General features: G+C 42.8%; 1 protein-coding gene across 4 annotated transcripts in view; it reads right to left on the minus strand.

Annotated features, from left to right (window-relative positions):
- Positions 1-1,675: 1,675 nt before the first annotated feature.
- Positions 1,676-27,942, minus strand: part of TRAF3 (TNF receptor associated factor 3) — a 94,930-nt gene continuing 68,663 nt past the window's right edge. For all 4 annotated transcript variants that reach the window (XM_083734848.1, XM_083734847.1, XM_083734846.1 and 1 more), the window contains 5 exons: positions 26,168-26,242; positions 19,844-19,936; positions 15,057-15,197; positions 14,509-14,683; positions 1,676-11,469 (listed from right to left, as the gene is read on the minus strand). In XM_083734848.1, coding sequence (XP_083590974.1) covers positions 10,898-11,469; positions 14,509-14,683; positions 15,057-15,197; positions 19,844-19,936; positions 26,168-26,242 — 1,056 coding nt within the window. In that variant the 3' untranslated portion in view covers positions 1,676-10,897. The remainder of the gene's footprint in view (positions 11,470-14,508; positions 14,684-15,056; positions 15,198-19,843; positions 19,937-26,167; positions 26,243-27,942) is intronic.

The raw sequence follows: 27,942 nt of genomic DNA on the forward strand, positions 1-27,942 counted from the left end.
CTGTGGATCCATGCTTTGTAACCACGTTTTTGCACCATTGCAGCCCCAGGCAACAGTGGGTGCGTGCTTTTTTTGGTGCAGGCTGTAGCCATGGACATGCTATGTGATCTGATGGTGAATTTGGGGTGACCCAATGCAAAGATCCTGAGGATCCATGTGGATCTATGCTTTGTAACCACATTTTAAGTGGGGAGCGAAGGAAAAACAAAGAAGCGACATGAGAGGGGTGTGCAGAGAAGCAGCTGGCTAAGAATGCAGGAGAGGGATTTAACGGAGGGAGGAAAGAAAGGCAAAAGTTTCCCGCCACCCATGCCAGCCATATCTCTCTCTCTCTCTCTCCCTCCCCCTCTCTCTCTCCCTCCCCCTCCTCTCTCTCCCCCAGCAGCACCGGAGCACAGAGAGGAATTCCCCTCTGCTTGCCTGGAGGGGAGGGGCTTTCCCTGCTCTTTGTTCCGTTTGAGCAAAGACAGCAATGAAACAAAGGAGGGTGGGCAGTAAGACCCTGAGGCAGAATGCAGGAAAGCAGCCACTTCCTCTTTTCAGGTTTCCCTTCTAGGAGACGCGCGATTTGATTTTTGCCTGCTTTTTCGGCTCCAGGGACCACACATTCGCTCTATAACACGCACAGACATTTCCCCTTCCTTTTTAGGAGAAAAAATCTGCGTGTTATAGAGGGAAAAATACGGTATATGAAAAAGCTGTGAAAACTGATTGGATTGGATTTCATATTGTTGTAAGACCAGCTCTACAAAATATTGAAATCTTCCCACTACTGTATTGCTGTCAATTAAGTAAGATGCTATCCATTTCTTTGTCCAAGGTATTAAACTAATGTAGTGAACTATACCTGATAGGAATTGATTGAGAAGCCAGACTTAATAGTTCTTGCTTACTGTCACTCTCCACTCAATAATACACCAAGACTGAAATTGTATGCCCATTTTCCTGGGAGTAAGCAATGCTAAACTCAATGTGCTTACTTTTGAATAGGCGTGCATAAGATTGCACTATAAATGAAATGTTGAACTCCGCCATTTGTCAGACCTTGATAGTTCCTTCAAGTTATTAAAAGGATGTCTATGTTAAGCCAAGAGATAGCCTGCATGCAAAAATTGATCCAACATGTATCTCAGTGAAAGAAAATTCAAATCCTTTGTGGAAACAAATCTACACAGGATTGCATTTATCCCAGTGTTTCCCAAAATCAGATCTCCAGCTGTTTTTGAACTACAATTCCCATCATCCCTGACCACTGGTACTGCTGGCTAGGAATGATGGGAGCTGTAGTCCAAAAACAGCTGGAGACCCCAAGTTTGGGAAACACTGATCTATACACCATGAGTTAAGTTGTGGTTCTCCAGATGTTGGGGGACTGGAACTCTTGTAATTCCTAACTATCGGCTATAGAGATAATGGGATTTCGGAGTCCAGGAACATCTCAGGGACCACAGATGAATTTTTTGGGGGGGAGTTATTGGGTTGTTGTTGTTTTGATTATGTATTTTGTGATTTTGTATTTTTATTTTGTTCTGTGAACCGCAGTGAGACCTCTGGGTATAGGGTGGTATATAAATTCGAAGAAGATTCCCCATTTGTGAAAGAACATGTTTTAGGAGCCATGAAAGTGAACTGGAAATGGCTCGACACCATACGACAAAATAAAAACACAATTCTGTTTATTTAAAAAATATCACTTCCTATTTAGGTTTATTTCCCCTCCCCCCTTTAATACAGTTCAGCATTTCAAAGTTTTGCATTCTACACACTGTTCTCATTTATTAGCATCAAAACACAAGACATAGCAAGACCTTCAAACACAAATAAATACCAAATAACAATACAACAAACCGAAGGACAACATATAATAATGCTATTGGGAAATCAGGGCTTGTTGCTAATCATTATTAACAACCTGGGTATTGCTGAGCAATAAATTATACACTTCAAAAGTTCTTTTCCTTTAAAAAATAAACATACAAAAACCATTGATTACCAGATTCACTTACTTGCACTGTATCCTTTATAGCTATCAATAATTAAGACAGGCAGAATATACACAGTCAAATGAGGTTGGCCTTCTTTGGTCTTTGTTTCTGGATCAGAAAACCGAACACAACCAATGTACCTTTTTACCAAATATGAAATAAAAAGAAGTCACACAAGTTTTATACAGACTGATTTTGTACACAGTTCATGATTACTGGTGTGTTTTCAACAGATATTTCTTCTTGGAAAAGGATGCCCATATTTTTTTTTCCAGCTCATTCAATAAATGGCATTTTATGGATGTTAAAAGGTTATCCTACTTGTCCTAAAGGAGAATGGATTCATTGCCCATCTCTTCAGCACGGGGGTGTCTCCCAACACCCCCTTTTTATCCCTAAATCATGAGAGCTTTTGGATCACAGCTGGGCGGGGAAATTATGTATTTTCTTATAGTCATACAAAATGCAGAAGATATATATATCCTAGATAGCTACATGGAAAACAATACTATGTGAATGATTTGGTGCCTCAGCACTAGCAAAAGCATTATTCCCACCCCCCCACCCCCAATTCTACAAGTACCAAAAACTCCGCGAGCAGAAGCAGGGAAATGATTTGCTCGCAAGCGCCAGCCCAGTTCATAGCTCTAAGAGTATTCTCTCTGCAGGGAACGAGATCCCTTAAAGTATGCCAATAAATGGTTTAATCTCTCTCTCTATATATAAACCAGTTTACCAAGCAATCTGCAGGCAGCACTGCCTTTTGTAAGAAGTTTAAAGTCCTTGCAGAACTAGCCACTGCAGTTAATAGTTTTGTTTTTAAGGACGACCTTTGAGTCCCTTACATGGCGGGTGGGATGGATGAAATCTAATCAGCAGAGTTAGGAAGGGAATCCCAATCTTAACTCCAAAAGCATTATGGGATTCCAGTTCAAAGCTGCATGCTTACAAATATTAAAAGTGTTAGCATGAATTCCCCATTAATAATAATGAAAATTATTGAATATTGACTCTCACTGCCTGATCCTAAGCTTCGATAAACCTTGCCGATCCTCGCTTGGAATATGGTCTCCTGATAGCTGGTCCCGCAAGTTACGCTCAGCATAATGCCAGAAGTGCAAACAAATGTTTAGGATCAGGGCTTAAAACTGTGAAGTGGAAGACAAAAAAGCTACATAGTCTTGCCAATATGTCAGAAGGTAATTTAGGACGAAACAGATCCCTTTTGTGGTGTATCATTGCTTCGAAACAATGAAGGATGCCCCCTCATCGGCACCCATTAACGTACTTATTCCTACATCTGGCACAGATCTCAATAAAGTCTAGGGATCAGTTCCAACGTAATATTTTGCATCTGAAGGATGGCTCCTGAATTAATCATTCTCATGGGTGCATACTTGGAAAACACTGTCAGAACGGGCCAGTAATTCTACAAGCGGAGAATGGAACATCAAACTCCTCAGTACACACATGTAAGTTATGAGCAAGTTCATTGGCTATAACCAATAAGTGTGTGGATAGAGTATACACATTCCTTGGGAATACATTTCAGTAGCCATGCTGCAGATGCAAGAATGTTACATTGGACTAAAAGGCAGGAAGTAATAGTAAAGCCCTCAGTATTTTATTTTTGTTTAAAGTACATAATTAAAGTATTCACAGTGGAAAAGGTGACAGAACCAGAATTAAGTCATGCACTTAAAAATATTTTTAGTTTTCCTTGTCCAATAAAGCCCTTAAAAACTGAATCCTCTAAAACAAAGAACATAAATTGCTGTATCAGAAGATATCTTTTTTTATAAAACCAAGACACAGGTTATCGTTTATTATTGGGCACAAGTGGGAATATGTTATGCTAAGCTTCTCGTTAATCTCATGAGCTCTGAAGAGTAAAAAGGGACACTGGAACATGGACAGCTGAGTCAGCACATCACAAATACATTCCCAAAGCATGACAGCCGATATGTCAGTTATGGACTTTGCAATCCGTAAAACAGGTTCCTTGTCCCCCATCCTCCCCCCCCCAAAAAAATAACCCTTCTTTATGGGTTAGAGATCAAAAAGGATGTTTCAGTGGCCTGAAAGCAGCACAAGGAAGTAAGAGCTGGTGTTTACCATATAGCACCAACACCAGCTTTCCCTCTGTGCAACATTCAATTTCTACATAAATAAGCAATTCTATATTTATTCATTTTTTGAGGCTTGACTGACATTTTGTAAAGCAGTGCACAGATGAAAGATGCACCAAGCACCAAGAGCTGTTATTTTAAACAGACTTGAAATCCCAGGTTCATTGGCTTGTAATTGTTTTTGGATTTATAACAGTGAAGAGTACTAAACAGTTAACTGTGGAAGCTGGTAGACATTCTCACACTGCCAATTTACTTCTTGTTTTGTGCCTCCTGTCCCCATATCCCATTTCGGTCTGCTGAGTTCTATGGTCAGTTTCTAGCTTGACCCTATGGCCCCTCCAGAGGCTCTCAGATATGGATGTTTCCAAGAAGCAAGCAGGCTGCTACTTCACATCAGCCAAAGCTGATCTTTTATGTTTTGGGCTTTCGTTGCCCAAAACTATTACTTACATCCATGAGCCCCTGACATTCGCAGCAAAGGGAGGAGGTGGAAGGTAATTGAGCTACTAGGAAAGGACAAATTTTTGTGAGATTAAAGCTTCTGTCTTTTGCCTTGGAAAAACCCAAACAGAACACAAGATTTGTAGCAAACCAAGGCTATGATCTATTATATTAGGGTTTGTGCGGCACCAATCTTAAGGTTTCTTTCGTGGGCTTATTTCACAGAACCACAGTTCCCTCACTCTTCTTGGATTTGGCACAAAAACATTTCAAGAGGACAGCCCTGGCTGTGCACAGGAGCTAATTCTCCCTATCACCCCCTTTTTTGTGTGTACAAGGGACAAAAGGAAGGAACTTCTTTATAACCAGGTCAGACTATTTTGTTTCTGTCCACCTGGCTATTGTGATTTGCATGAGCCCCCCTGGGTCTCCAGGAGAGGCCTTTTAAATCATCAGATACCTGGTCCTTTGAGGTGGAGATGCCAGGGATTTTATCCAGGACCTTTTTCACGTAAAACATGTGCTCTACCTCCCAGCTACTGCTTCTCTCCCTAGTAAGGGACTTTAGAGAACAGTTGGGAGCAGCTATTGGGAGTATGTGCTTAGAAGAATTCCGGCATGTGCTACATGCCTTTAGGTCCAGACCTGGAAAAAAAATTACCAAGTTGTTGTTGTTTTTCTTCTTAAAACCTGTCCACCTCTTTATACATTTGCATAGTTTGCATAAATGAAGGCATCAAGACTACAGGAGATTGGAACTTGTGTCATCGAGGTGCAGGAAACATCTCCTGTAGTGACTGCTCTATGCCAGCCTTTGCATGCACCAATCAGTATTTCTAAAGAGGCTGGTTTGTCAGTGAAATGCCTGTTCAGCACGATGAAAAAGAGATATAAACAGGTGAGGTTTTAGAGAGAGAAAAAGCCCACTCAAAGTTTTATAAGCAGGAGAAATTGGTAGTACAGTCATACCTCATGTTACGTTTGCTTCAGGTTATGTCCTTTCAGGTTACGTCCCACGGTGACCCGGAACTACCAGAAAGGGTTTTGCCGCTCGCGCATGCGCAGAAGCGCAACATGACGTCACGTGCATGCGCAGAAGCGCCGAATCGCAACCTGCGCGTGCGCAGACGCGCTGCTGCGAGTTGCGCTCTTATCATGTTGCGAACGGGCCTCCGGAACGGGTCGCGTTCGCAACCAGAGGTACCACTGTACTTTGAGCAATACAATCCCAATCATTATACCAAATCTCTATTTGAATTTTGACAAAGATTAGTATGGCAAAACATAAACATTCCACATCTTGAGTTTCCCTTCTCCCAAGGCGTAAGGAAACGCAGCTTTTATAAAGGAACTGAGAGTGCATGAGAGTTTTAAGAGATCTATTACATTCCATCGCTTGTAGAGCCATATCTCCACTTCTTTTCTTCCTATTCTACATTCTTCTCAAGAACAATGAAAGTTACAGTACAAGGCTGAAAGTCAATGCTGCATTTTAGCCACTCGCATCTTACTCAATAACTGTGTCGTAGACAGCAGCTGAAACGAAATCAACAGAGAAACAATGCAAATACAGTCATGCAGGAAGATCACACATTGATCTTCAGGCACCGGAACAGTTTACTCCTGTTTGGATCTGAGACTTTAAAAAAAGAAGAAAATAGGAAACAGGGCGGACGCATGTGGTGCAGAAATTGTTTGATGCGGCAGTCTAAAGTGCTTTGTAGAAGGTAGGAAACAAAAGCTGCTTTGAAACATAGAATGGGGAGATAAAGAACAGCAGCAATGGGACTGTGCTTTCTTAAGCAATCAGTGGCCAGAACTGTATTTTCAACACTGAGTTTTATATACCCTCGTGTTGCAACACAAAAAGCTACTGTTATGCAACACCAGTGCAACTGTGGGGTTATCACAGGAGTGCAGAAGGGTGACTAATCAACTAATGAATGATCTATGCATCACCAAATTGGCCCTACAGGGCCATGAAGGGAGAAGTGTGATTTTGGGTTGTGCTCCCTCGCGAAACTGTAGGATCCTGACATTTGAGCATCTTTTCGAGCCATTTTAAGACTTTTAAACTGGGGCTGGCTTTTGCAATCAGAGTGGGGTAATTGCTTGCTATATTCCTTTTATTTAACTTGTCTTTTTATGACACTTTTTTTTTTAACCTACCTGAGCATTTGAGATAGGCTACAAATGTAAATAAAATAATTCTGAAAGATAATAAAGACATTAACCAATAGTGCAAACCCTAATCTTATTTGAAGGCTGCATATTCAGAGAGTAAGGTTATCTTAATTTCAGGAAACTGCTTCCTCCCCAAACAATTGTCCTGTGTGGCAGGCCAGCCAAATTTACTGCAGTTGTTCATCAGAAAAGTGAGCCAATCAAGGTATATTCTATGAGCCAGCAAGTACTTGGGCTTGCATCCTTATTAAATATCGAGTACAGTGGTACCTTGAAGAACAGCTTAGTTTATAAACCACTTGGATTAAGAACGCCGCACACCCAGAAGTAGGTGTTTTGGTTTGTGAACTTTGCCTTGGAAGCAGAAGAAGAAGAGTTTGGATTTGATATCCCGCTTTATCACTACCCAAAGGAGTCTCAAAGCGGCTAACATTCTCCTTTCCCTTCCTCCCTCACAACAAACACTCTGTGAGGTGAGTGGGGCTGAGAGACTTCAGAGAAGTGTGACTAGCCCAAGGTCACCCAGCAGCTGCATGTGGAGGAGCGGGGAAGCGAACCCGGTTCTCCAGATTACGAGTCTACCGCTCTTAACCACTACACCACATGTGTTCCGCGTTCTGTTGAGTGTGTTCCATTTGTAAATTGAGTCACCCGCTGCTATGGGAAAGCACGCCTTGGTTTAAGAAGGCTTTGGTTTAAGAACGGACTTCCGGAACGGATTAAGTTCGTAAACCAAGGTACCACTGTACTGTGATATATAACCTATTTACAACATACTGCATACTTCACCTAAGATTAGTGACCAGTATCCTGAGCTGAACATGATTTTGCTAAGATGCTTGAAGTGAGTGACAAAGTTGTGATGTGGAAAAGGGAGTCCCAAGAGTCATGTCTGTTGTAAACAGCACCATGTTTGAAGGTCAAAATCCCACCAAAACCCTTTTGGTAGTCCAAGCTACCTCTTTTCCTGCCGGGTTGCGGGAGGGATTGCTTTTTAACAATGGAGAGAATCTGCACTATGAGTTATATGAGGAGCATTTGATATAATGAGGATGGCAGAAAGAAATAAAAAAATCCACGTCGCGGTGGAGGGAAAATAATTATAGCAACCCGTGTCGTACCTGGTGCTGTATTTACTCTGATGTTCGGCCTTCTTTAAATGTAGTAATATTTAAATGCCGAGGTCCCAATCAGGATACGGCCCAATGAGATTTAAGCTTCGGGAAGCTGTTGACTTAATTTGAACACCATAAAGCGAAAACATAGAACTGTAAGCACGTCAGAGAGTTGACTTGAGTTTACAAGATGAAAATTAGGCTTCTGAGGACTCAGGGGAAAAAAGAGGGAGTGCACTGACTTCTACTCCACATTTTCTAGGGTTTCAAAAAGAAAGAGATGTTTTGAAAGGAATTCTGCACTGCATGGGGTCTGGGTCGTCCTCTAGCAGTATCATATTCAAACAGGACATAAACTGTTCGTCGAAGACCGCGCTCGTAAAATGCCCATGACATAATAGCAATGAGGAGGGTGAGCCCTTTGGACATTTCCACTAGGGAATCCTGTTTTCAGTAAAATTCTGTAATGCATATACAAAAGCTCAGCTGCCTACATTCATGACTATTAAAAGAGTACCACAAGCCAACTTAACACTTTCCTCTAAAGCAGAAGGTTATGGGTTTACACCGGCCTGCGTAAAACTGCGCCAGGTTGTCTCTTCGGCAGGAGAAGTCTTCCTTTCGTGTCAGAGCTAGGATTTTAATGCTTGCCTTTCTCACGGCAGCTTGCACCAGTGGACACAGCTAAGTTAGTACCATAAGAGAAAAATACAGTACTTTGAACCATGGAAGGCAAGAAGAGGAAGACAGGTTGCTACTGGATGCTTTGGCTGCCAGGCAGCTGGCAGTACTTAAGCAGGCGCCTGGGAAAAAATAAAAATAAAATAAAATAACCCACGAGGATCACTCGGCATGCACGGTACGTATATATTTGTCAACAGAACGAAAAGGGGGGGGGGAGCCTTTGGCAGGCACTGAGTGAAAAGGCACAGCCATAAAAGACAATGGCAAGAGCAAGGAACTTAACTACAATGACGTGAGGTTTCAACTGAGCCCTAGACATGGAACTCTGGCTATAACACCCGACCGAAGCGGAAAGGTTGAGTGGGTACAACAATTGACTGGTTAGGAAAACGGGGGCCACGATCCCTCTGCCCACGTGCACGTCAGCTCTGTCCAGGGGGAGCACTCTTAAGTGTTACACAGCCACCCATGCAATTAAAAAGCAGCACCCACATGGTTGGTGTAGTACAGGTCAAACTATGCCATTAGACTTACTAGTCGCACAAGGGACTATTAAAAACAGAAGTCGGTAAGTTCTGTGGGTTGCAATCAGCATGATTCGAAGGCTGGGAAAGATGCTTCCTAGTAAAGGCTCAGGTAGTTGTTTATAAGAGCAGGGTCCTGTGGGTTTTCCCTGCAGGGATGCATGTCGCACCCGCCAGAAAACCAACCCCCCTGAATACACCCCCTTGCAAATTCTGAAACCGAGCCAGTTTGAAATGATGTTAGCTCTGCTACCTAGGAGCATGGCATCATTGAACAGCCACTCTCCTTGGAAACAGGGGCGCTGTCAGAAGTCCTGGCTCCATAGGAGCACCGTGCACCAAATATATATATATATAGCACCTGAAGAAGTAGTATTCCACAACACTGAACGGATGGAATATCGGGTTAAGTCAGAAGCGCAGCTGTTGGGCTTCTGTTTCCGTATCTTGCGAAAAATATTGGCGTGGGTTTTTACAGACCAGTCAGCACATTATGCCTAAAGTCCAGTTAAAAAAATGACCATTTCAGGAATCTGAACTTAAAATCTGAATACAAAGCTATGAGCTATAAAGCAGCACGTTACAGCTAAGGCACATGAATTGCATGCAAGCCACCTTTTCTCTATTTAAGACACTGCTTTCTCCTAACGGATTGTCCTCTGCAAGATGCGGTTAATTCCCAAGCAGAGGATCAATTAGCAGGTTTCCTATATAGGTATTACTCAGCACTATGCCCCCTTCTCAAACACCAAAAATATGTCGCACATTTATGCTTTAGCAAAAAAATAGATTATATATAGATATATAGATATATTTTTATAGAGCTTGGTCTGAGCGCATGAGGCAGAACTTTAAAAACATACAGGATTCCGTTTAGAACTCCAAAGTTCAACAAATGCCCTATTTTAGGGTGAAAATTATAAATCTGATAATGATGCACAGCATCCATGAGTGATTATTTTTTTCTTAATTTTGAAATAGTGTCATTAACTACGACATATATTGTTAGGTTTACATTTCTAAAGAGAAATAACAGCTGTAGTTGAATAGTTTCTTTTCATATCACAAGTGATAACCTGCATTTGATCTTTTTTTTTCTTCCAAGAAATATCAGTCTATCAACAGTTTTAAAATAAAATGCTTTTTTTCTGTAGCAATTAATAGAACTCTAAACAAAAATATGACTCTGATTTAGACACTTTCGAGAAGATCTGGACATTCTGTCGAGGTCTTCTGGCAAAGTAATTATTTTAAAACAGAGACCAGGAGAGGCCTTAAAAATAAACAATATACTGTATTTCAGACAGGATTGCACTTATCGATTTTCAAAGTAATAATATCTTTTAACTGCAATGTTACTTCATAATTTCTTCTTCTTCTTTTTTTAACTTAACATGCTGACAGTTTCTAGCTAACCCACATGTGAACTTTTACTTTTGTTTTCTAGTTAAAAAGGAATAAAAGTTTCATGTCTTTTCCAGCACAGGATATTTTGTCTCTCCCCCCCCCTTTCCAACCGATTAGAGATTACCAATAAATTACGAAAAGGTTTTCTGACTGTAATCGTTTGTCCTCGTGAGGATTAAGTGACTTGTCAGAACTCGAAGTGTTCCTATTAGTTTTAATTAGAAAATATACCATGGTATGACTTCTTAATGGGTTGCTACGTTTGCCATTGGACCCCTATGCAAATTTATGCCTCCAAACACTTCCTTCTGATAACACAAGGTGGTCCCCTCTGAGCTTTAGGGACCTCTTATTGAAGACAGGTAGATATAAAAAAGAGCCCCAAATGGAGTTGTCTTCTGTTGAATCTGCCTCTCTGCTATACGTCAGGGGTCTGGTAGGTCCGAGGTATCCACTATGACTTTAATAAAAATAGTATCATCTTTAATATATGTTCCGTTTTCTAGAACAGTCTGTGCAACGAAGACTGGGCAGCCAGAAGCAATATTCATTTCTCCGGTGGGCTTCTTGAAACTACTGCTGTTGGGGTCTGGTTTGAAAGCATCCCCTAAATGGCGCCTGGAAGGTCCTTGATCCATCAACATAAGGGTGACTTTTTGCTTGAAGGGCCACGGAAGCAACGCGTCGTATTCTCCCCGCATGATGACAAAGAACAAAGACAAGTGCGTCCCTTTCCCCATGCCATCTCCGTTGAGATAAACTCTGGCACACATCTTATAGCCGAAGTACCCCGTATAAAAAGGTTGACTGTATAAGGACAAAGTCTTCCCCATCACTGCCTCTTGCTTCCGACGTTTATAATCTCGGATTTTCCAGATCAATATTCCATTGTAGCTGGCTGTTTCCAAAACTTGAAAGCGGAGATCCATATCAGCCAATCGGATGTCGTGGACGCTCAGCATCTGATCGTGCCTAGATAATTGTGATTCTAGCAGACCTGGAAGGAAAAGAGAGGAAACCCAAGCATTATCAAAGAAAAACATTTATTTGGGGGGTTTTCAGGTCAGTTTTTAAAAACGGTATTGGGCTTCTTTTTTCTTGGGACCTGAAAACACAACATGAACAATGTAATACGATGGATGTCAGCAGTTAGCCTATATATACAGTGGCACCTCAGGTTACATACGCTTCAGGTTACATACTCCGCTAACCCAGAAATAGTGCTTCAGGTTAAGAACTTTGCTTCAGGATGAGAACAGAAATCGTGCTTTGGCATCGCGGCGGCAGCAGGAGGCCCCATTAGCTAAAGTGGTGCTTCAGGTTAAGAACAGTTTCAGGTTAAAAACAGACCTCTGGAACGAATTAAATACTTAACCCGAGGTACCACTGTGTGTGTGTGTGTGTGTGTGTGTGTGTGTGTGTGTGTTTTACTGCTCGTGCAGACAGATGTATTCCAAGTGCAAAAAAGATGTAAAGAGCTTGATATGAAATGTTATCAGCAACAAAAATGCAAGGAAAGAAAGCAATACTTTGACAACATGACCCAAAACACAGCCTTAAGACAAGGCACACCTCACTGCCAGTTTCTAATTAATGCTTAGTCCACAGCGCTTTCACTGTGACATTTTGCTCTGTGAAAGTTGCAAAAAAGGAAGGAAAACCTTGCAATTTTGACTAACCGTTAAAGAAAGGTGCACAATAGCATCCACAGCAGGCAGAACTGGGTGTGGTGGGATGTCTTACCTGGCTTCCCAACCCAGTGGTGGCTGCTGGGAACCAAGGAAGGAGGGGCGAGGCAATGGAGAGGTCAGCAAAGTGTGGACACAGCAGCAGGAACGGCTGATCCCCTTCCCTGCTGCACCTGCCCCTACCTCTCCACTGCCTTGCCCATCTTGGTTACTAGCAGCGACCTGGGCATTAGGAAGCCAGGTAAGCAACATCCCACCCCACTTGCCACTACTAGTACTTGTTAATAATAATATAAGAATTTATTATTTATACCCTGCCCATCTGGCTGAGTTTCCCCAGCCACTCTGGGCGGCTCCCAGTCGAGTGTTAAAAACAATACAGCATTAAATATTAAAAACTTCCCTAAACAGGGCTGCCTTCAGATGTCTTTTAAAGAGAAGATAGCTGCTTATTTCCTTCACATCTGGTGGGAGGGCGTTCCACAGGGCGGGCGCCACTACCGAGAAGGCCCTCTGTCTGGTTCCCTGTAACCTCACGCAACGAAGGAACCATCAGAAGGCCCTCGGCGCTGGATCTCAGTGTCCAGGCTAAACGATGGGGGTGGAGATGCTCCTTCAGGTATACTCGACCGAGGCCATTTAGGGCTTTAAAGGTCAGCACCAACACTTTGAATTGTGCTTGGAAACGTACTGGGAGCCAATGCAGATCTCTCAGGACTGGTGTTATGTCGTCCCGGCGGCCACTCCCAATCACCAGTCTAGCTGCCGCATTCTGGATTAATTGCAGTTTCTGAGTCACCTTCAAAGGTAGCCCCACGTAGAGCGCATTGCAGTAGTCCAAGCGAGAGATAACCAGAGCATGTACCACTCTGGCGAGACAAGTCTGAGTGCAGGTAGGGTCTTAGCCTGAGTACCAGGTGGAGCTGGTAGACAGCTAGTAGACTTGTTGGTATTTTAACAACGTAAGAACATAAAAAGGGGCTTGCTGGTTCAGACCGAAGGCTTACATAGCATCCTGCTCCAACAGCAGCCAACCAGATGCCCATGGGAAGCCCACAAGCAGCAGAGGAGCACAAAGGCACTTCCTTGATCGCAACATACAACAACTGTGGTTCAAAGGCATACCAGAGGTACTGTAGCAATCAGCTCAGAGGAGGAGAAGTTATATGCTTAATGCCTGTATATATTCTCTGTGATCTCAACTGAATAAGAGACCTGCTCTATGGGACTCCAAAATCAATTTTCAAAATTCATGGTCTCTAGCAACTTGGGGCAAATGTCTGTGCCCCACTGTGCCCCCCCCCCTTTTCAGGTGGCAAGGGGGAAAGTGCCCTGTGCGCTGGTGAAATTCCACCGGTCGCCATCAGGCACAACACCCTAACCTGAGCACTGAGTTATAGATCTATATACTACTGTTCAGCAATGAATGGACTGCAGTCCAAGCAAGGTGCATTAACAGATGGCTTATTCTTCATAAAAGTTATTTTTTTTTCTTGCTGATTCACGTTTGAACCAAACCGTATCCGATAAGAAAGGCCTGCATCATATTTGTGGTTTTTATTACTTTGTTCACAGAATAAGGCAACGGTCTCCTTTATTTTATCATGGTGATGCTCAAATAAAACACCCCTCTGAACTACACATAAAAGACTGTAAGCCCTACAGTAAAAGCAGCCACAGATTATAAATGGGGAGACTATAAAGGATTGGGGGGGGGGGACGATGACATTTTTGAAAACCGATTATGCTTTTGAATACTGATTATGCTTTTTCCATCACAGCGGCTGAAAAAGCATACCAGCAACTTGTTTGGGAGGTACTAATGTCTGTTATGAGGAGCATCTAAAAGTTGTCATTTCCATCAAATTTATCACCCACCCTTCACCGGCAGGTCGCAACAACTTAAAATTCAAGATTAAAGAGAGTTAAAGCGGGTTACCACCACAGGAATAAGGTGGGCCCTGGAAACACAAAATTTCAGGTGTCAAAGGCAAGGTATAAAGAGGACTCATAATGTTTGTTATTAAGGGGTTGGGCCACACAACAAAACTGCATAGCCTGGTTTTCTCTGACAGCCACATGGTTTGGCAAGGGAATCGCATAGGCTAATGTCCTCAATTGCTGCTGTAGCACAGACACAATGGGGATGAACTTCTGAGATGGCTATTAAGCAGACAGCTCTCAAGAAACTACAAGGTTTGCAGTTATTGCTTGTCTTCAGAGGGGAAACACCCCCAGCAGGAGTTCCATTTCAGAATGCACCTTATTAGTTATTTTGACAGGATCTGCCAGGCACGTTCCTTGCTGGCTTTGTGCTCAGATTTTTTTTTTAAAAAAATATTTTTTACCTGCATTCCTATTTCCTTGCCCGGCATTCTTATCGACACTTTCCAGCTCAGTCACTCTGTTCTGGAGAGACTCGACGCTGCTCTTCATGCTGTCTGCCTCCTCCCAGTTCTGTCGGAAGGGACGGATCTCTTTGTCCAGTTCTTTCAGCTTCTCAGCTTGGCTGTCTATCACTCGCTTTGAGAAAAGAATAAATCTTTTTTTTAAAAAAATAAATATTTAAAAGGAAACCTCCAAGGGAAACAACAGATGAGGGAATACAGGAAGACTCGCTATTACTGAAGGAGGATGCGGGAACTGCTACAATGCAAGCATTTAAAGTAAATAAACGTGCACGGATTGTATTGAACGCTAGTACAACCCACCCCAATAAGCCTTCGTAGCAGCAAAGTAAATGGCAACAGACGTGTTCGACTGGACTTTATTCCTAGGAAAGTGTATATAGGACTACGGCCTGAATTGTCATACTTTGCTCTGCAAACAGGAAGGCAAAGAGGAGAAAAATGTTCACCATGCTCTGCTCAAGCACGGGAGGAAATCAATAACTTACCTGTAAGTGATGTATTTTGGACTCATTACTCCGCAACATTTCCTTCTGTCTCTCAATTTCTATTTCAAAGCTACAAATCTGATTATGTAAAGTTTGTATACTCTTGTTCTTTTCCAAACTTTCATTCTGGAGCATGGCCACCTGGGAGGGGGGGGGAGAGAATAATCTACAATTACTCCCACCAGACGTATGCAAAAAGAACCAGCCATCTCTCACAAACAAGGAGGAGCGTTCCAAATAAAATATATCTTCACTGTGTTTCGTGTATTTTCTAGCCCTTCCTGAAAGCAGATTTCTTCTTCTTCCTCCTGGATTAAAAGGAGGAGTACAACACTGGTCATAGCTCTTAACTTCTAAGCAAGTTTCACTTATTTAGTTGGTCGTTCCCAAGGCTTTGATTTCTGGAGATAAGGAAACTGCATTATTTGAGGGCAATTCATACTGGGCACCCAAGTCCTTTACAATAGACAGGCCAGTAGAAAGACTTACAGAAGAAAACGATGACCGAAAAGAAAAACAGAAAAGAAGAGGATGATTAAAATTGCTTCACCCCACTTGGTGTCTAAAAAGAAATAGGCTGTGGCTGCTTTAAGAATCATATTTGAATAGTTCTTCAGTAAAGGACACAAGTCAAAACCAGCCTGTAAGGATTTCCATGAATGAAAGATACATACTTAGGGAGCAATATGAAAGAACAGGGGTGTGCGCTGATGATATCATCTAAAAGAAATCAGCTTGTGCTTTGTTGTTGGAAAATACTTAGCGCACCTACTGGACTGTGCTGGAACCACAAAGAACAGCTGACTATCATTTTTCAGTCACTGTGAGGATCTTTGCTCTATTCATCAGTGCTTTTCTTCCCTTCAACCATCTCACACCTGCCCTCTCATCCTGGCAAAACGTGAAAATTGCATTCAGCATTCATCAGCAAAACAGCCAAAAAAGGAAACAGCTAGAGAGGGTATTTATGTACCTGAAATACCACCACAGACTGCCTAGGACCACCACTTGTGACCCATCTTAAAAAAAGTAGGGAAGGTTTCTCAAATGTTTCCGACACAATGCTGCCTTATCAATAACAGTAAAAGCACACCTGTGCCAGTATTGATAAGGATGAAAACATCCGGTTTTCTACCACAAGAAACTTTATAAAACTGGTTGCCCTTCATTTTGCAATAAAGCCACACTTCCTTGCCAAAACAAAAAAAATTTGCTTCTTTCTCCCTGACCCCAAAATGAAATTGTGTATGAGCAGGAAGCAGGTGCTTTTAAGATGCAGAAATACTAAAGGGGTGGGGAATTTGACAGGCAGATTAGTCGGCCCACTGAGATGGCATAACTCAAGGATAGTTTGTCAACCCTAGGATTTCAGTCCTCAATCTGCTCTTGGCTTTCCTGTTGGTTCCTGGATCTATGAGTAATTTGAGCATTCAGCCCAGATTCCTCTGAGACATCGCAGTTAAGCGCACTCACCATGCCAACACATATACCCAAGCCTAGGGGTTAAAAAAACAAAATAAAAACTAGAGCCAGATTAAAAGTAGTGGGAGAGATGAGGGCATAATACATGCTGGTTTTCTTTTGACATCTGAGAAGGGAACAGACCGTTGCCATCCTCAAAGGCATGGGTAGGCAAACCAAGGCCCGGGAGCCGGATCTGGCCCAATTGCCTTCTAAATCTGATGGTCCGGGAATCAGCGTGTTTTTACATAAGTAGAATGTGTCCTTTTATTCAAAATGCACCCCTGAGGTAATTTGTGGGTCATAGGAATTCGTTCATCCCCCCCCCAAAAAATAGTCTGGCCCCCCACAAGGTCTGAGGGACAGAGGACCGGCCCCCTACTGAAAAAGTTTGCTGAGCCCTGCTCAAAGGGCTGACAAGGGGGTTTTCTTGGTAAACATCTGAAGAAAAACATCATTTTTCAGGTTCCTCTTCTGCACCAAAACAAAACAAAAACCCAAACCCAAAAATCTTGTGGCATTTGCCAGTTATATTCCAGCTATTTCGCACTGGACAAGCTGTCTAATACATTAGCGCACTAAATTCCCTGATTATTTCAGAAGGCTATTTTTAGAAACCCAACCACAAATGAGCAAACTTCTCAGCTTGTACCAGATTTGATAAAATGCTTATCGCTATTGCCTCGGGCTAAAAGAATAAAATCTCTTTCATCAGCTAATAGGTTTTATTAGAGAGGGGGCGAGGGGTTCAAAATTTGAATTTGGATTGCTGGTTGCGAGATCCTTTTTGAAAGAAGTTTCCATCTTGTAAAACTGGGGAGGGGTTGCCATCCTACTTTGGAAAATTTTCTAAGTGAAGATTAATCTGGCAACTCTTCTCCAGCTGTGCGAAGACAACTTCAACCAAACAAAATGGTAAAATCAGTGCCAATCTGAAGTACCAACTGTATAACTGCATCTGCAGATTATAGATACTACTCAGAGGTACTGCTGGGTCTTTTGAGAGAGCCTTTTTGAGTGAAAATGGTTGTGTCTACTATGCTACTCAGGGTATAGCTATGTAAGATGGCAGTTTGGTATCAGTTTAACAATTGTGGCTTCCTCCGAAAAATCATGGGAATTGTAGTTTAGTAAGGAGAGCTGGACCATAAAGAAGGCTGATCGCCGAAGAGTTGATGCTTTTGAATTATGGTGCTGGAGGAGACTCTGGAGAGTCTGCAAGAAGATCAAACCTATCCATTCTTAAGGAAATCAGCATTGAGTGCTCACTGGAAGGACAGATCCTGAAGCTGAGGCTCCAATACTTTGGCCACCTCATGAGAAGAGAAGACTCCCGGGAAAAGACCCTCATGTTGGGAAAGATGGAGGGCACAAGGAGAAGGGGACGGCAGAGGGCGAGATGGTTGGACAGTGTTCTCGAAGCTACCAGCATGAGTTTGACCAAACTGCAGGAGGCAGTGGAAGACAGGAGTGCCTGGCGTGCTCTGGTCCATGGGGTCACGAAGAGTCGGACTAAACAACTAAACAACAACAAGGACATTGAGACCTATTTAAAAGATCTTTAGCCATGCTCACAGAACTACAGTTCCCATGGTTCTCCAGGGAAAGGAGATGGCTTCTGAAGTCTGCTGCACAGATTACAGCTCAGTAGAGCAAAAATAAGAGCAAAAAGAAAAGATTCTTTGATAAGGGGACTGCTGAGGATGGCTGTTTTTTGTTTTTTTAATCTGTCAAACCTGCCTTTTATGTAGGGAGGATAGAAATCTCACAAATAAACAAACGAGACATGAAACAACCCTACAGAACAATCGTTCGTAATTTTATTCCAGTAAGTGTGCGTTTTCTCCTTTGATTGCTAAGGATTTATAATTGTTCAACTTACTTTATGCTGATTTGGAAGAAAAAAATAAGTTTTAAATTTTAACTTTGGTTAGTCCCGCCAACCAAACCTCTCACATCTTAAACCACATATGGGACTTCCGTTTTCTGAATACCTGATCAGTTTGCATTGAATTAGGTCAGGAGTCCATTTCCCCACCCAACTCCACTCCAGAGCTTTGTTTGCACCATGAACACAGGAACATGCAAAAAGGGAACAGGCCAATCAGGTTGGTGTTTTTTTTCCCTTTTGCTCTTGGGGGCTTTGGAGGTGGCAGCAATAAATGTGAACTATAACTACATATCAGTCCCTAAGTAGAAAAATGAATCAACTTAGAGCAACACCCATGGCTATTTCAAACCTAGATCTAGGCATCCAGGGAATTCTCCATTTTATTATTTAACCAAATTACCTTCCCACCGAAGTGGTACCTATTTATCTACTTGCACTTTGACGTGCTTTCGAACTGCTAGGTTGGCATGAGCAGGGACTGAGGAACGGGAGCTCACCCTGTTGCGGGGATTTGAACCGCCGACCTTCTGATCGGCAAGTCCTAGGCTCTGTGATTTAACCCACAGCGCCACCCGCATCCCCTGTTTTGTTCTTATTCTTGTTCTTATTATGTATTTTGTGTTTTTATCTTGTCTTTTTATGCTGTGAATCGCCCAGAGATCTACAGATGAAGGGTGGTATAGACGAAGAAGAAGAAGAAGAAGAAGAAGAAGAAGAAGAAGAAGAAGAAGAAGAAGAAGTTGTTCTTATGCCAAGGGGGGGACCTTTTCTACAACGAAAGAGAGACACGGGTGCACTGATTCAAGTGTAGCCCTTCGTGGCACTCTCCAGATGTTGTGAGACTACAACTCCCATCATCCTTGAAGATTGAGCATGCTGGCTAGGGATGATAGGAGTCATAGTTCAATACCATCTTGAAGGCACCACATTGGATATGCCTGCCAAGTCTACCCAAGCAAGACCCTTTAAAACTGAGATGCCAGAGAATGGAAGTTGACACCTTGTGCCTGTAAACTATGAGGGGACAAGTACTGAGTCATGGCCTCTCGCTCTATGCTGAGCTGTTGGAAAGGCCCACATTAAAAACATCCTTAATATCAAGCAGCAATGCAGGTTTTAATAGCGTAGGTTTTTCTTACTTGCCTGTCTTTGTAAGGCAGCCCAGTGGGGGGGGGGGGGGAATTATAATTAACCAGTTGGGAGTGAAAGACAAGTTTACCTATCTATATTATGCACATTCTACCAGTTAATGAAAACCTCTTTAGAAGACTTCTTGTTTTTCAAACCATAAAAACAAAAATCCTGCAGCTACACAATTCATTGCTTTTGGAAACTGAGAAGTATTTCAGCGGCCGTTCCAAACTCCCACAATGCTATCCCTGCTAGACGCATAAAACATAAAAAGTAATGCAGATAAGGCGAGGAGGAGATGTACCTTGTTTTCTAGACAATTACTCCACTCTTTCAATAAGTCTACATGCTGCACTGCTGAGGTGGCTTCATGTGCTTTAACTTGCTGGTTTGTTCCCTGTGACAAAGAACATGATTTAGCCAACTTCATTTCTTAGCCAACCCTGCATTCAATGTAGCACCAACCCACCCACCATAGGTTTGACCCATGATACATTTCTCAGGCATATTATTGCAACAAACCTGCTTTAATAATAATAAAGATACACAACACAGAGACCGCATTTGCACATCCTGCTAAACCATTGGTTGGTGCAAGGTGCACAAGCAAACAATGTGCACCAGGGAGCCTTGACCTTGTGTGCTCCAGTCTTCCGTTTCCTCGACCTGTGCAGCTGGGAGGAGGAGTTTCATGGCCCAGGTGTTGAAGCTAGATTGTTGTAAGGCAGCCTTCCCCAATCTGATGCCCTCTGGATGCTCCTGGACTACAACTCCCATCATCCTTGCCCATTGGTCATACTGCCAGGGCTGATGGGTTTTGTAGTCCATCAACGTCTGGAGAGTACCACGGCCATGAGGGGCAGCTACTTTAACCTAACCATAGGGTGTTTTTTTTAAATTAATATTTTATGGAGAGAATTTCTTTTTTTAAAAAAAAAAAAAAAACAGGGTAAGGAAAAAAGTGAGAATGAAAAAATAAAGACAAATACTGTTACACTGCCACACATTAATATACAGATGAGAATATCCTTATCCTAATACACATATAACTGTCAATAACCTAATATATTCTGGGCAAACGCATTCCAAATGTCGCTGTATCTATCCAAAGAAAGTCTGCGTCTATAAGCTGCCTGTTCATATGTTGCCAATCTCACGTTGTCAATCATTGATTAAGGGGAATTGTATCTCCATTCTTCTAATTCATCAGTATCAGCCTCTTGGCCACGGTTAATGGTATTTTGCAGTTCGCCTGCCATGGCCAACTGTGGTTAAGTAACTGCAGAAGCAAAAGCTTCTGAACTCCTCCTGGCTGCGTAAGAGGCATGGGGAGCGCATGAGCCCAAGCCTTGCTGCAGCTCATGCGCTTCACGGTAATCTGTGGCTTAGCATGATGTGCAAACACAGCCTGAATTCACCTTCCATTCAGGGATGCTGGAGCCCGCCCCCCCCCAAAAAAACCCCCTTCCTGTGTGGCTTTAAAACTACCATGCAAAAAGAGGTTTTTGTTTAAAATGCATTTCAGAACCATTTGTGTAACCACCAACACACACACACACACACACACACACACACACACACACACAGCAGTCTTCAAAAGGTAAAGGCTCAATCCACCAAACCTTGCTCGTGGGAAAAAAGATCCCTATTTATTTCATTTAAACAGTACGTTGAGGGGACGAACAAAGGGGCAGGAACCCTATTTTTCTATAGTGTTTTGTTAAGGTGAGACCTGAATCACTCAACTGCTTCCTCTACTAACCTGTCCTTAATTGCTGGCCATATAAGCAAGAGTTCTTCCACCAAGGGTCCCCAGAGGTAGAGGTGCCTCCACACAATCTGCTAATTAAGCATTCAACCAGCTTGCCCAGTGGCTGTTACGGCATCTGCCAATTAGGAAGCCTCCAGCCCAATTAGATTTGCACGGAGGTTGTACAACTACCCATCAATTGATTTTTCTCGTAGAATCGTAGAGTTGGAAGGGACCCCAAAAGTCACCTAGTCCAGCCCCCTGGAGCTCAACTAAAGCATGCCTGACAGACAGCCATCCAACCTCTGCTTAAAAACCTACAAGGAAGGAGAGTCCACAACCTCTAGAGAGAGACCATTCCACTGCGTAACAGCTCTTACTGTCAGAAGGTTTTTCCTGATGTTTAGTTAGAATCCAATTTCTTGTACAGTGGTACCTCGCGAGACGAATGCCTCGTAAGACGAAAAACTCGCAAGACGAAAGAGTTTTTCGTTTTTTGAGTTGCTTCAGAAGACGAATTTCCCTATGGGCTTGCTTCACAACACAAAAACGTCTTGCAAGTTTGTTTCCTTTTTCTTAAAACCGTTAATACCCAGGGAATCCGTGCTTCGCAAGACGAAAAATTCGCAAGGCGAAAAAACTCGCAGAATGAATTAATTTCGTCTTGCGAGGTACCACTGTAACTTGAAGCCGTTGGTTGGAGTCCTACCCTCCAGAGCAGGAGACAACACTCGTCCCACAATAGCTAAAGCAAGCATGTCCAACTCCCAAGAGACTGTGATCTACTCCCAGTATAAAAAAAACTGGCAGTGATCTACCCATTGTTATTGTAGGGAGGAAGAGCATGCGTGAGGTGGGTGGATTGCCCAGAGTTGTTGAGTTTTTTGGGGGGAGGATTGCACAGAGTTTTTTTTAGCTTTTTCCATGAAAGTTGTACACGATCTACCAGGATCAGCCAGGGATCTACCGGTAGATCATGATCTACTGGTTGGACACCCCTGACCTATATCATGTTTCCCCATCCCTTCTCACTTATCAAAATTTTTTTATTTATTTTTTGCTGTGCAAGACTGCTTTAACCCATTTAACAATGCACACCTAAATTTGGTAGCATGCAAATTCAACTGAACTCCTCCTGCAAAACAGCGAGCCTGGAAGGGACCTACAATTCACACCATCCCTGAACGCTGGGCTAAGTTGAGTGGAGATAATGGGAAATGTGGTACAATGACATCTGAGGACCCACAGCTAAAGAAGCACTTGTAAAACCTAAATCTTTCCTGAAGACTCAGAACCCTGGAGCTGTGGGGGCCATTCTCTAAGGGGCACAGACCCTGGGTTGCTGGGCTCTCTCTTCCACCGTTAAGCATGGTGTGGTCTGGAGAGAGTGCTTCTAACACTGGAACCCAAGGTCATCCAGTGCGGGTGATTGGCAGGAGATCCAGGTCAAAACAGTTTCTTCTCGAACAGCATCCTTGGGATTTGCTGCTGCGAGATGCTTACGATGCTGCTTTTACAAGGAGGATTAGACCAGTTCACAGAAGATGAGGCTGTCAAAGGCTGTGTGATACATCCTGGATCAGAAACAGCATGTTTCTGTATGGCAGCCCTAGGGAAAAGGCTGCTCCCTTCATGTCCTACTTCCCAGATGTGTCTAGCTAGCCACCATAAAAAACAGGATGCTGAACTGATAGGCCTTTGGTCTGTTCTCTCCTCAAACCTTTAAGATTGGAAGCGAATCACAGATGTCCACACAGTCTGGCTTCACTGTGTCTGGGGGGGGGGGGGCGCACAACAACGCAAGCTTGCCAGGGGGCAGTTTTTATTTGCTCCCCAGCAAGTGGCAATTTGCAACCTGCCTTCCCAAGCAGCAGTTTAGCACAATGCCCATTTTTTAAGCAACGAATTAGCCAACAATTACCTTTCGAATCTACATGCTCTATTTTATTTTATTTTACTTGCCTTTTCTACTCTATGGTTATCACGTTCCCAGGGAAAGGAAGGAAGTGTGAGGCAGAGAGAGGGAGAATGGTGGAAAAACTGTGAAAAGAAATATGCCTTCTGCTCTCTCCTGTTGCCAGCGGGACACAGGTCTAGTTCTGCTGCTGCAAACCATTGCTCACAACCTGTTCTGAAGCCCCGGTACGTCTTCACTCATTGGCCTAAAGGGTTAATTCCACAGGAGCAGAACTTGGTGGATTGTCTACCCAGGAAACTAGAGAAAGTAAACCAACAGGATTTGATGCTTTTATAGATGGAAATGCTCATTGGCTGCATTTGGATATAATGCTAAACCATAGTTTAGTGTCGCAAGGACAAGCTTCAGTGAGTCCTGCCCTTCCCCTTTCCCTCCTCTAATGCAGGTGCAAGGAGTCTGGAAGCTACCACTTCTGTTCTATAGTTCTATATTAACAGCAGCTTTTAAAAGAAAAACTTATCTAGACCACTTTAAAAAAAAAAAGAAAAATGTGTGTTGTAGTTTAGTGTTTTTTCAACTCTAAACTTTGGTTTAATTTTAACTATGATTAAACCATAGTTAAAATAATAAACTATGGTTTGAAGTTGGTTTGTTTCCACTAACCACAGTTAAGATTAACTGCAGGTTGTCAAGGTTCAAATGGCACACTAAACTATAGTAAAATAGAAAACAGACACAGGAGCTCCGGGTTCACTGAGGCTTATTCTCATAATGCTTAGCTATGATTTAGCATGACGCCCAAGCCAGTCCACTGAGTAAAAAGAGAACAAGATGTTTGTGGGGTGGGGGTGGGGAGCAGATTGAAAGATTAAAATTTAATTCATCAACCCTAGAAATGGCAGTACTGCTTCAACAGAGTGAAATTTCCCATTTTAGACAGTTTCCAAAATGCTCTGCTTAACGCTTTTAGGTGATCAGAAAATATGTGATCCTTACAAACACACACATCAGTATGAATAACTACTACATACAATTACACAGAAAACAAGTAATATGTGGAGTATGTACATCTGCTTGTTTCAGCCCCTTTAGGGGATGAGACACCGTGCAAAAAAGGTTTGTGTAAATTAACCTTTTAAACGTGCGTAAATTAAGATGCAAGTTTAATATTTCTGCGATTTCCAATGTACATGTTCTGTATACTGTAATAGGTATTCCAGTAAAATATATATCTACATACGCACAGAAACACGGAACATAAAAATAGTGATTGGTGATAAGGGAACAGAAAGCAGTGCCAACAAGACAAACTATTTCTACCGCTGAGAGCAATTGTGTTTGTGTGCAAACTGTTGAATGCTTTGTTTCCCAGGTGTTAAGAACCCCTTGGAGGTTTCTTCACAGTGTAATCCTAATCAAGCCTACTCAGGAGTAAGTCGTATTAAATTCAATGGAGCTTGCTCCCAGGTAAGTAAAGAAAAGATCACGGTCCCAGCCCTGTTGCTCCTCACTGCTCTTATGGCCTGTCTGTGCTACAGATATATAAAGGAAAAGGTAAAGGGACCCCTGACCATTAGGTCCAGTTGTGACCGACTCTGGGGTTGCGGCACTCACCTCGCTTTATTGACCGAGGGAGCTGGTGTACAGCTTCCGGGTCATGTGGCCAGCATGACTAAGCCGCTTCTGGCGAAGCAGAGCAGCGCACAGAAACACCGTTTACCTTCCCGCTGGAGCGGTACCTATTTATCTACTTACACTTTGACGTGCTTTCGAACTGCTAGGTTGGCAGCAGCAGGGACCAAGCAACGGGAGCTCACCCCGTCGCGGGGATTTGAACCGCCGACCTTCTGATCGGCAAGTCCTAGGCTCTGTGGTTTAACCCACAGTGCCACCCGCGTCCCTACTACAGATATATAACCCAGTTTAAAAGAATATTGAGAACTGTAGCTCTATAGGGGATTAGGACACAGCTACTCACCACCCAAAAACCACCTGCAAATCTCACTAATTTTGGGATACCTGTGAGTTTTGGGGCTCACATTTGGGCTAAAGAGGGTTTAAAATTTTAAACTAAAAAAGCAATAAACTGCAGGTCTGCAGAATGTCTCTTTATATCCTTGTCCCGACACATTTCCTCCAAAGGAACAAGAAACGGGCAATTTATATTAGACTGAGCACTTCCCACTAATGTCCAACCGTCGATGGGTTTCACTGGAGAGCTAAGACAAGAGGCATGGCAGGAAAGGAAGAATTGATCTACCTGGCAAAAAGTCTCATTTTGAAGTTCACCGTCTTCCACACTCATTCTTGATGGCTTCTTTTGCGCATGCCAAGGGTTGGACAATAAACCTACTCGTTGTAGGTATGAAGAACCAGGCTCAACTTCCCCCAGCCCAGAATCCAGCAGATGTTTGGGGGCCACTGGCCACACTGGGTACCCCGGCCTAGGCTGACACATTTTTAACTCCTTAAAGGACACTCACTAAACCTCCACATATACCCTGTTTAAACGCACCAAGGCAGAAATTGCAGGACAGCAGCTTATAGCAGGTTAAGCCTTCCGTAGATTTTATTGGGCACAAGCAGTATTAAGAGCTAAAAGTTTCATTGCAGAAAAGTAGTAAGTTTTGTGGAAACAACTTAAGTAATTGCAGTCTGCTTTCTTGAGGGGCAAACTGTGCCTTTCGAATTCCAAATGCAATGTATCTATTATGTTAAGCAACAGAGTACTGGAACCCTGACACACTGTGGTTCCTAGAAACACGTTTACACATTTAAATTTCTATGGCAGGTAAACTGATCATCACCCAATACATAACTTCAAAATCACTCAAGCCACTGGGTGCCTTTCTCTTAGCGGATAACGAGAGACATCAAGCCCAGTCGAGAGAGCTATCAATAAATATTAAGTTTTCTTATTGTAGACTTTCAATCAAGTATATAAATCATTATATACTGACCTGAAAAATGCAGCCATAACGCTTAAAACTACAGGTGCTTGGGGCATTAATACATTCTGACAAATGTGCATTCAACTGTAACGGGAAAAAAATGTGAGTTTTTTTCTTTCTTTCTTTCTTTCTTTCTTTCTTTTTTGAACGGAAAAAAATGTATGCACAATACGGTTCATAAGTATATTGGGCACATAATGCAGGTTTGTGCATTGTGTGGCTTGGTTTTGTTTTTGTTTTCTTGCTTGCTTTAAAAGCATGTGCTCATATATTACCTCCAGTTGTACTTTAGGGGTATACATATACACATGTAATCACAAGAACATTCCAGTAAGATATACAAAAGTGACACATTTACAGTGAAACCTCTTCGGGTGGCTACTGCAACCTGATTCGACAAGGACCTCTGCACGCTTCCCGCGTAATTTTGATTCTGATGAGAGACTAATTTCTCAAAGTTATCATGGTCCGCGGAGCAGCCACTCTCGACAGCAGTTTCACTGTATTAATAAAGCACACACACCCTCCCTCCTGCCCTCTCCGAAACTGTTTTTAATTCGGAACGGGTTTTTTCCTCTTCCCGAAACGTGTCATGCAAAATTCCAGTGATAAGAATAAAGAACAGAATGACAGAGACTTAGAACAAATATTGCATGAAACGGACATATACATTTTCAATAAAGAAACATGGGTTTTATATTTACAGAAGCAGCAGGCAGAAATAAGAGTTACTTAAAGTAGAGAAAGGATCTTTCACACTCAGCATATATAAGCACCCTGGGATTTCAGCTAGTTTTGGCTGAGAGGTCAGCAGCTAAGATCAAAACAGAAGACAGCAAGGAAATGGATAAATAATAAAGGAAGCAAAGGTCCGTAAGTTTCCATGAAATGTTTTTGGACATGCGTTGCTAGACTACCACTTCCATAATCCCCAACCACTGGCCATGCTGCCTGGGGATGGTGGGAGCTGGAGTCCAAGAACTTCTGGAGAACCATGTTTCCTGTTCCCTACATCTGCTTTAGGACCTTTCGTGGTCCTAATATTGCCTATTCCAGAGCCTAGGGCAGGGTATACCAAACTTGGGTCTCCAGCTGGTTTTGGACTACAACTCCCATCATCCCTAGCTAGCAGGACCAGGTGTCAGGGATGATGGGAACTGGAGTCCAAAAACAGCTGGAGACCCAAGTCTGACCTATCATGTACAATCTCCAAACCGCCTCACTCCTCGGCCCATCCTTGCAGCTAATAAGAAGGCCTAAATAGCCAGCTTTTTGTTTGAGGTTTGTAGCACATGGTGTGAGAGAAAAGCAGGAGAAACAGCAGATGATGTGTCCCTATTATCACAAAAATAATCTAGGAATTTACTGAAGGTCTAATCCTGAAAACTCTTTAGGAGATGGAACTGATGGATTCATTCCTCTTACATTTATACCCCACCTTTCTTCCGTCATGGAAACCAAGGCATCACAAATATTATTCCCAACAGGCCACTGACCACATCCAGAGCTGGTTAGCTTTGGTTCGTTTTGCCTCCAAAACATCCCTTGGGAGTTGGTGCTGACCACAAATATTGTGTGGCCTCAAAAGTTCAGATCACCTGATCTGGGGCATTACCTCAGGTTGCTTTATTAAACTGCAATTTACCTTTCCAAGTTCACTACATTGTCTGTGCACAGTCTATACAGCCCAAACCAGGACAGCTCGCAGGAAGTTCAATCAGCTCATATAATCTTTGCACCAGACTCGCCTGTGGATGGAAAAGGTGGCTCCACAGCACATCAAT

This window comes from Podarcis gaigeae, assembly GCF_964106915.1.
Source record: "Podarcis gaigeae genome assembly, chromosome: 1".
Lineage (NCBI taxonomy): Eukaryota > Metazoa > Chordata > Lepidosauria > Squamata > Lacertidae > Podarcis > Podarcis gaigeae.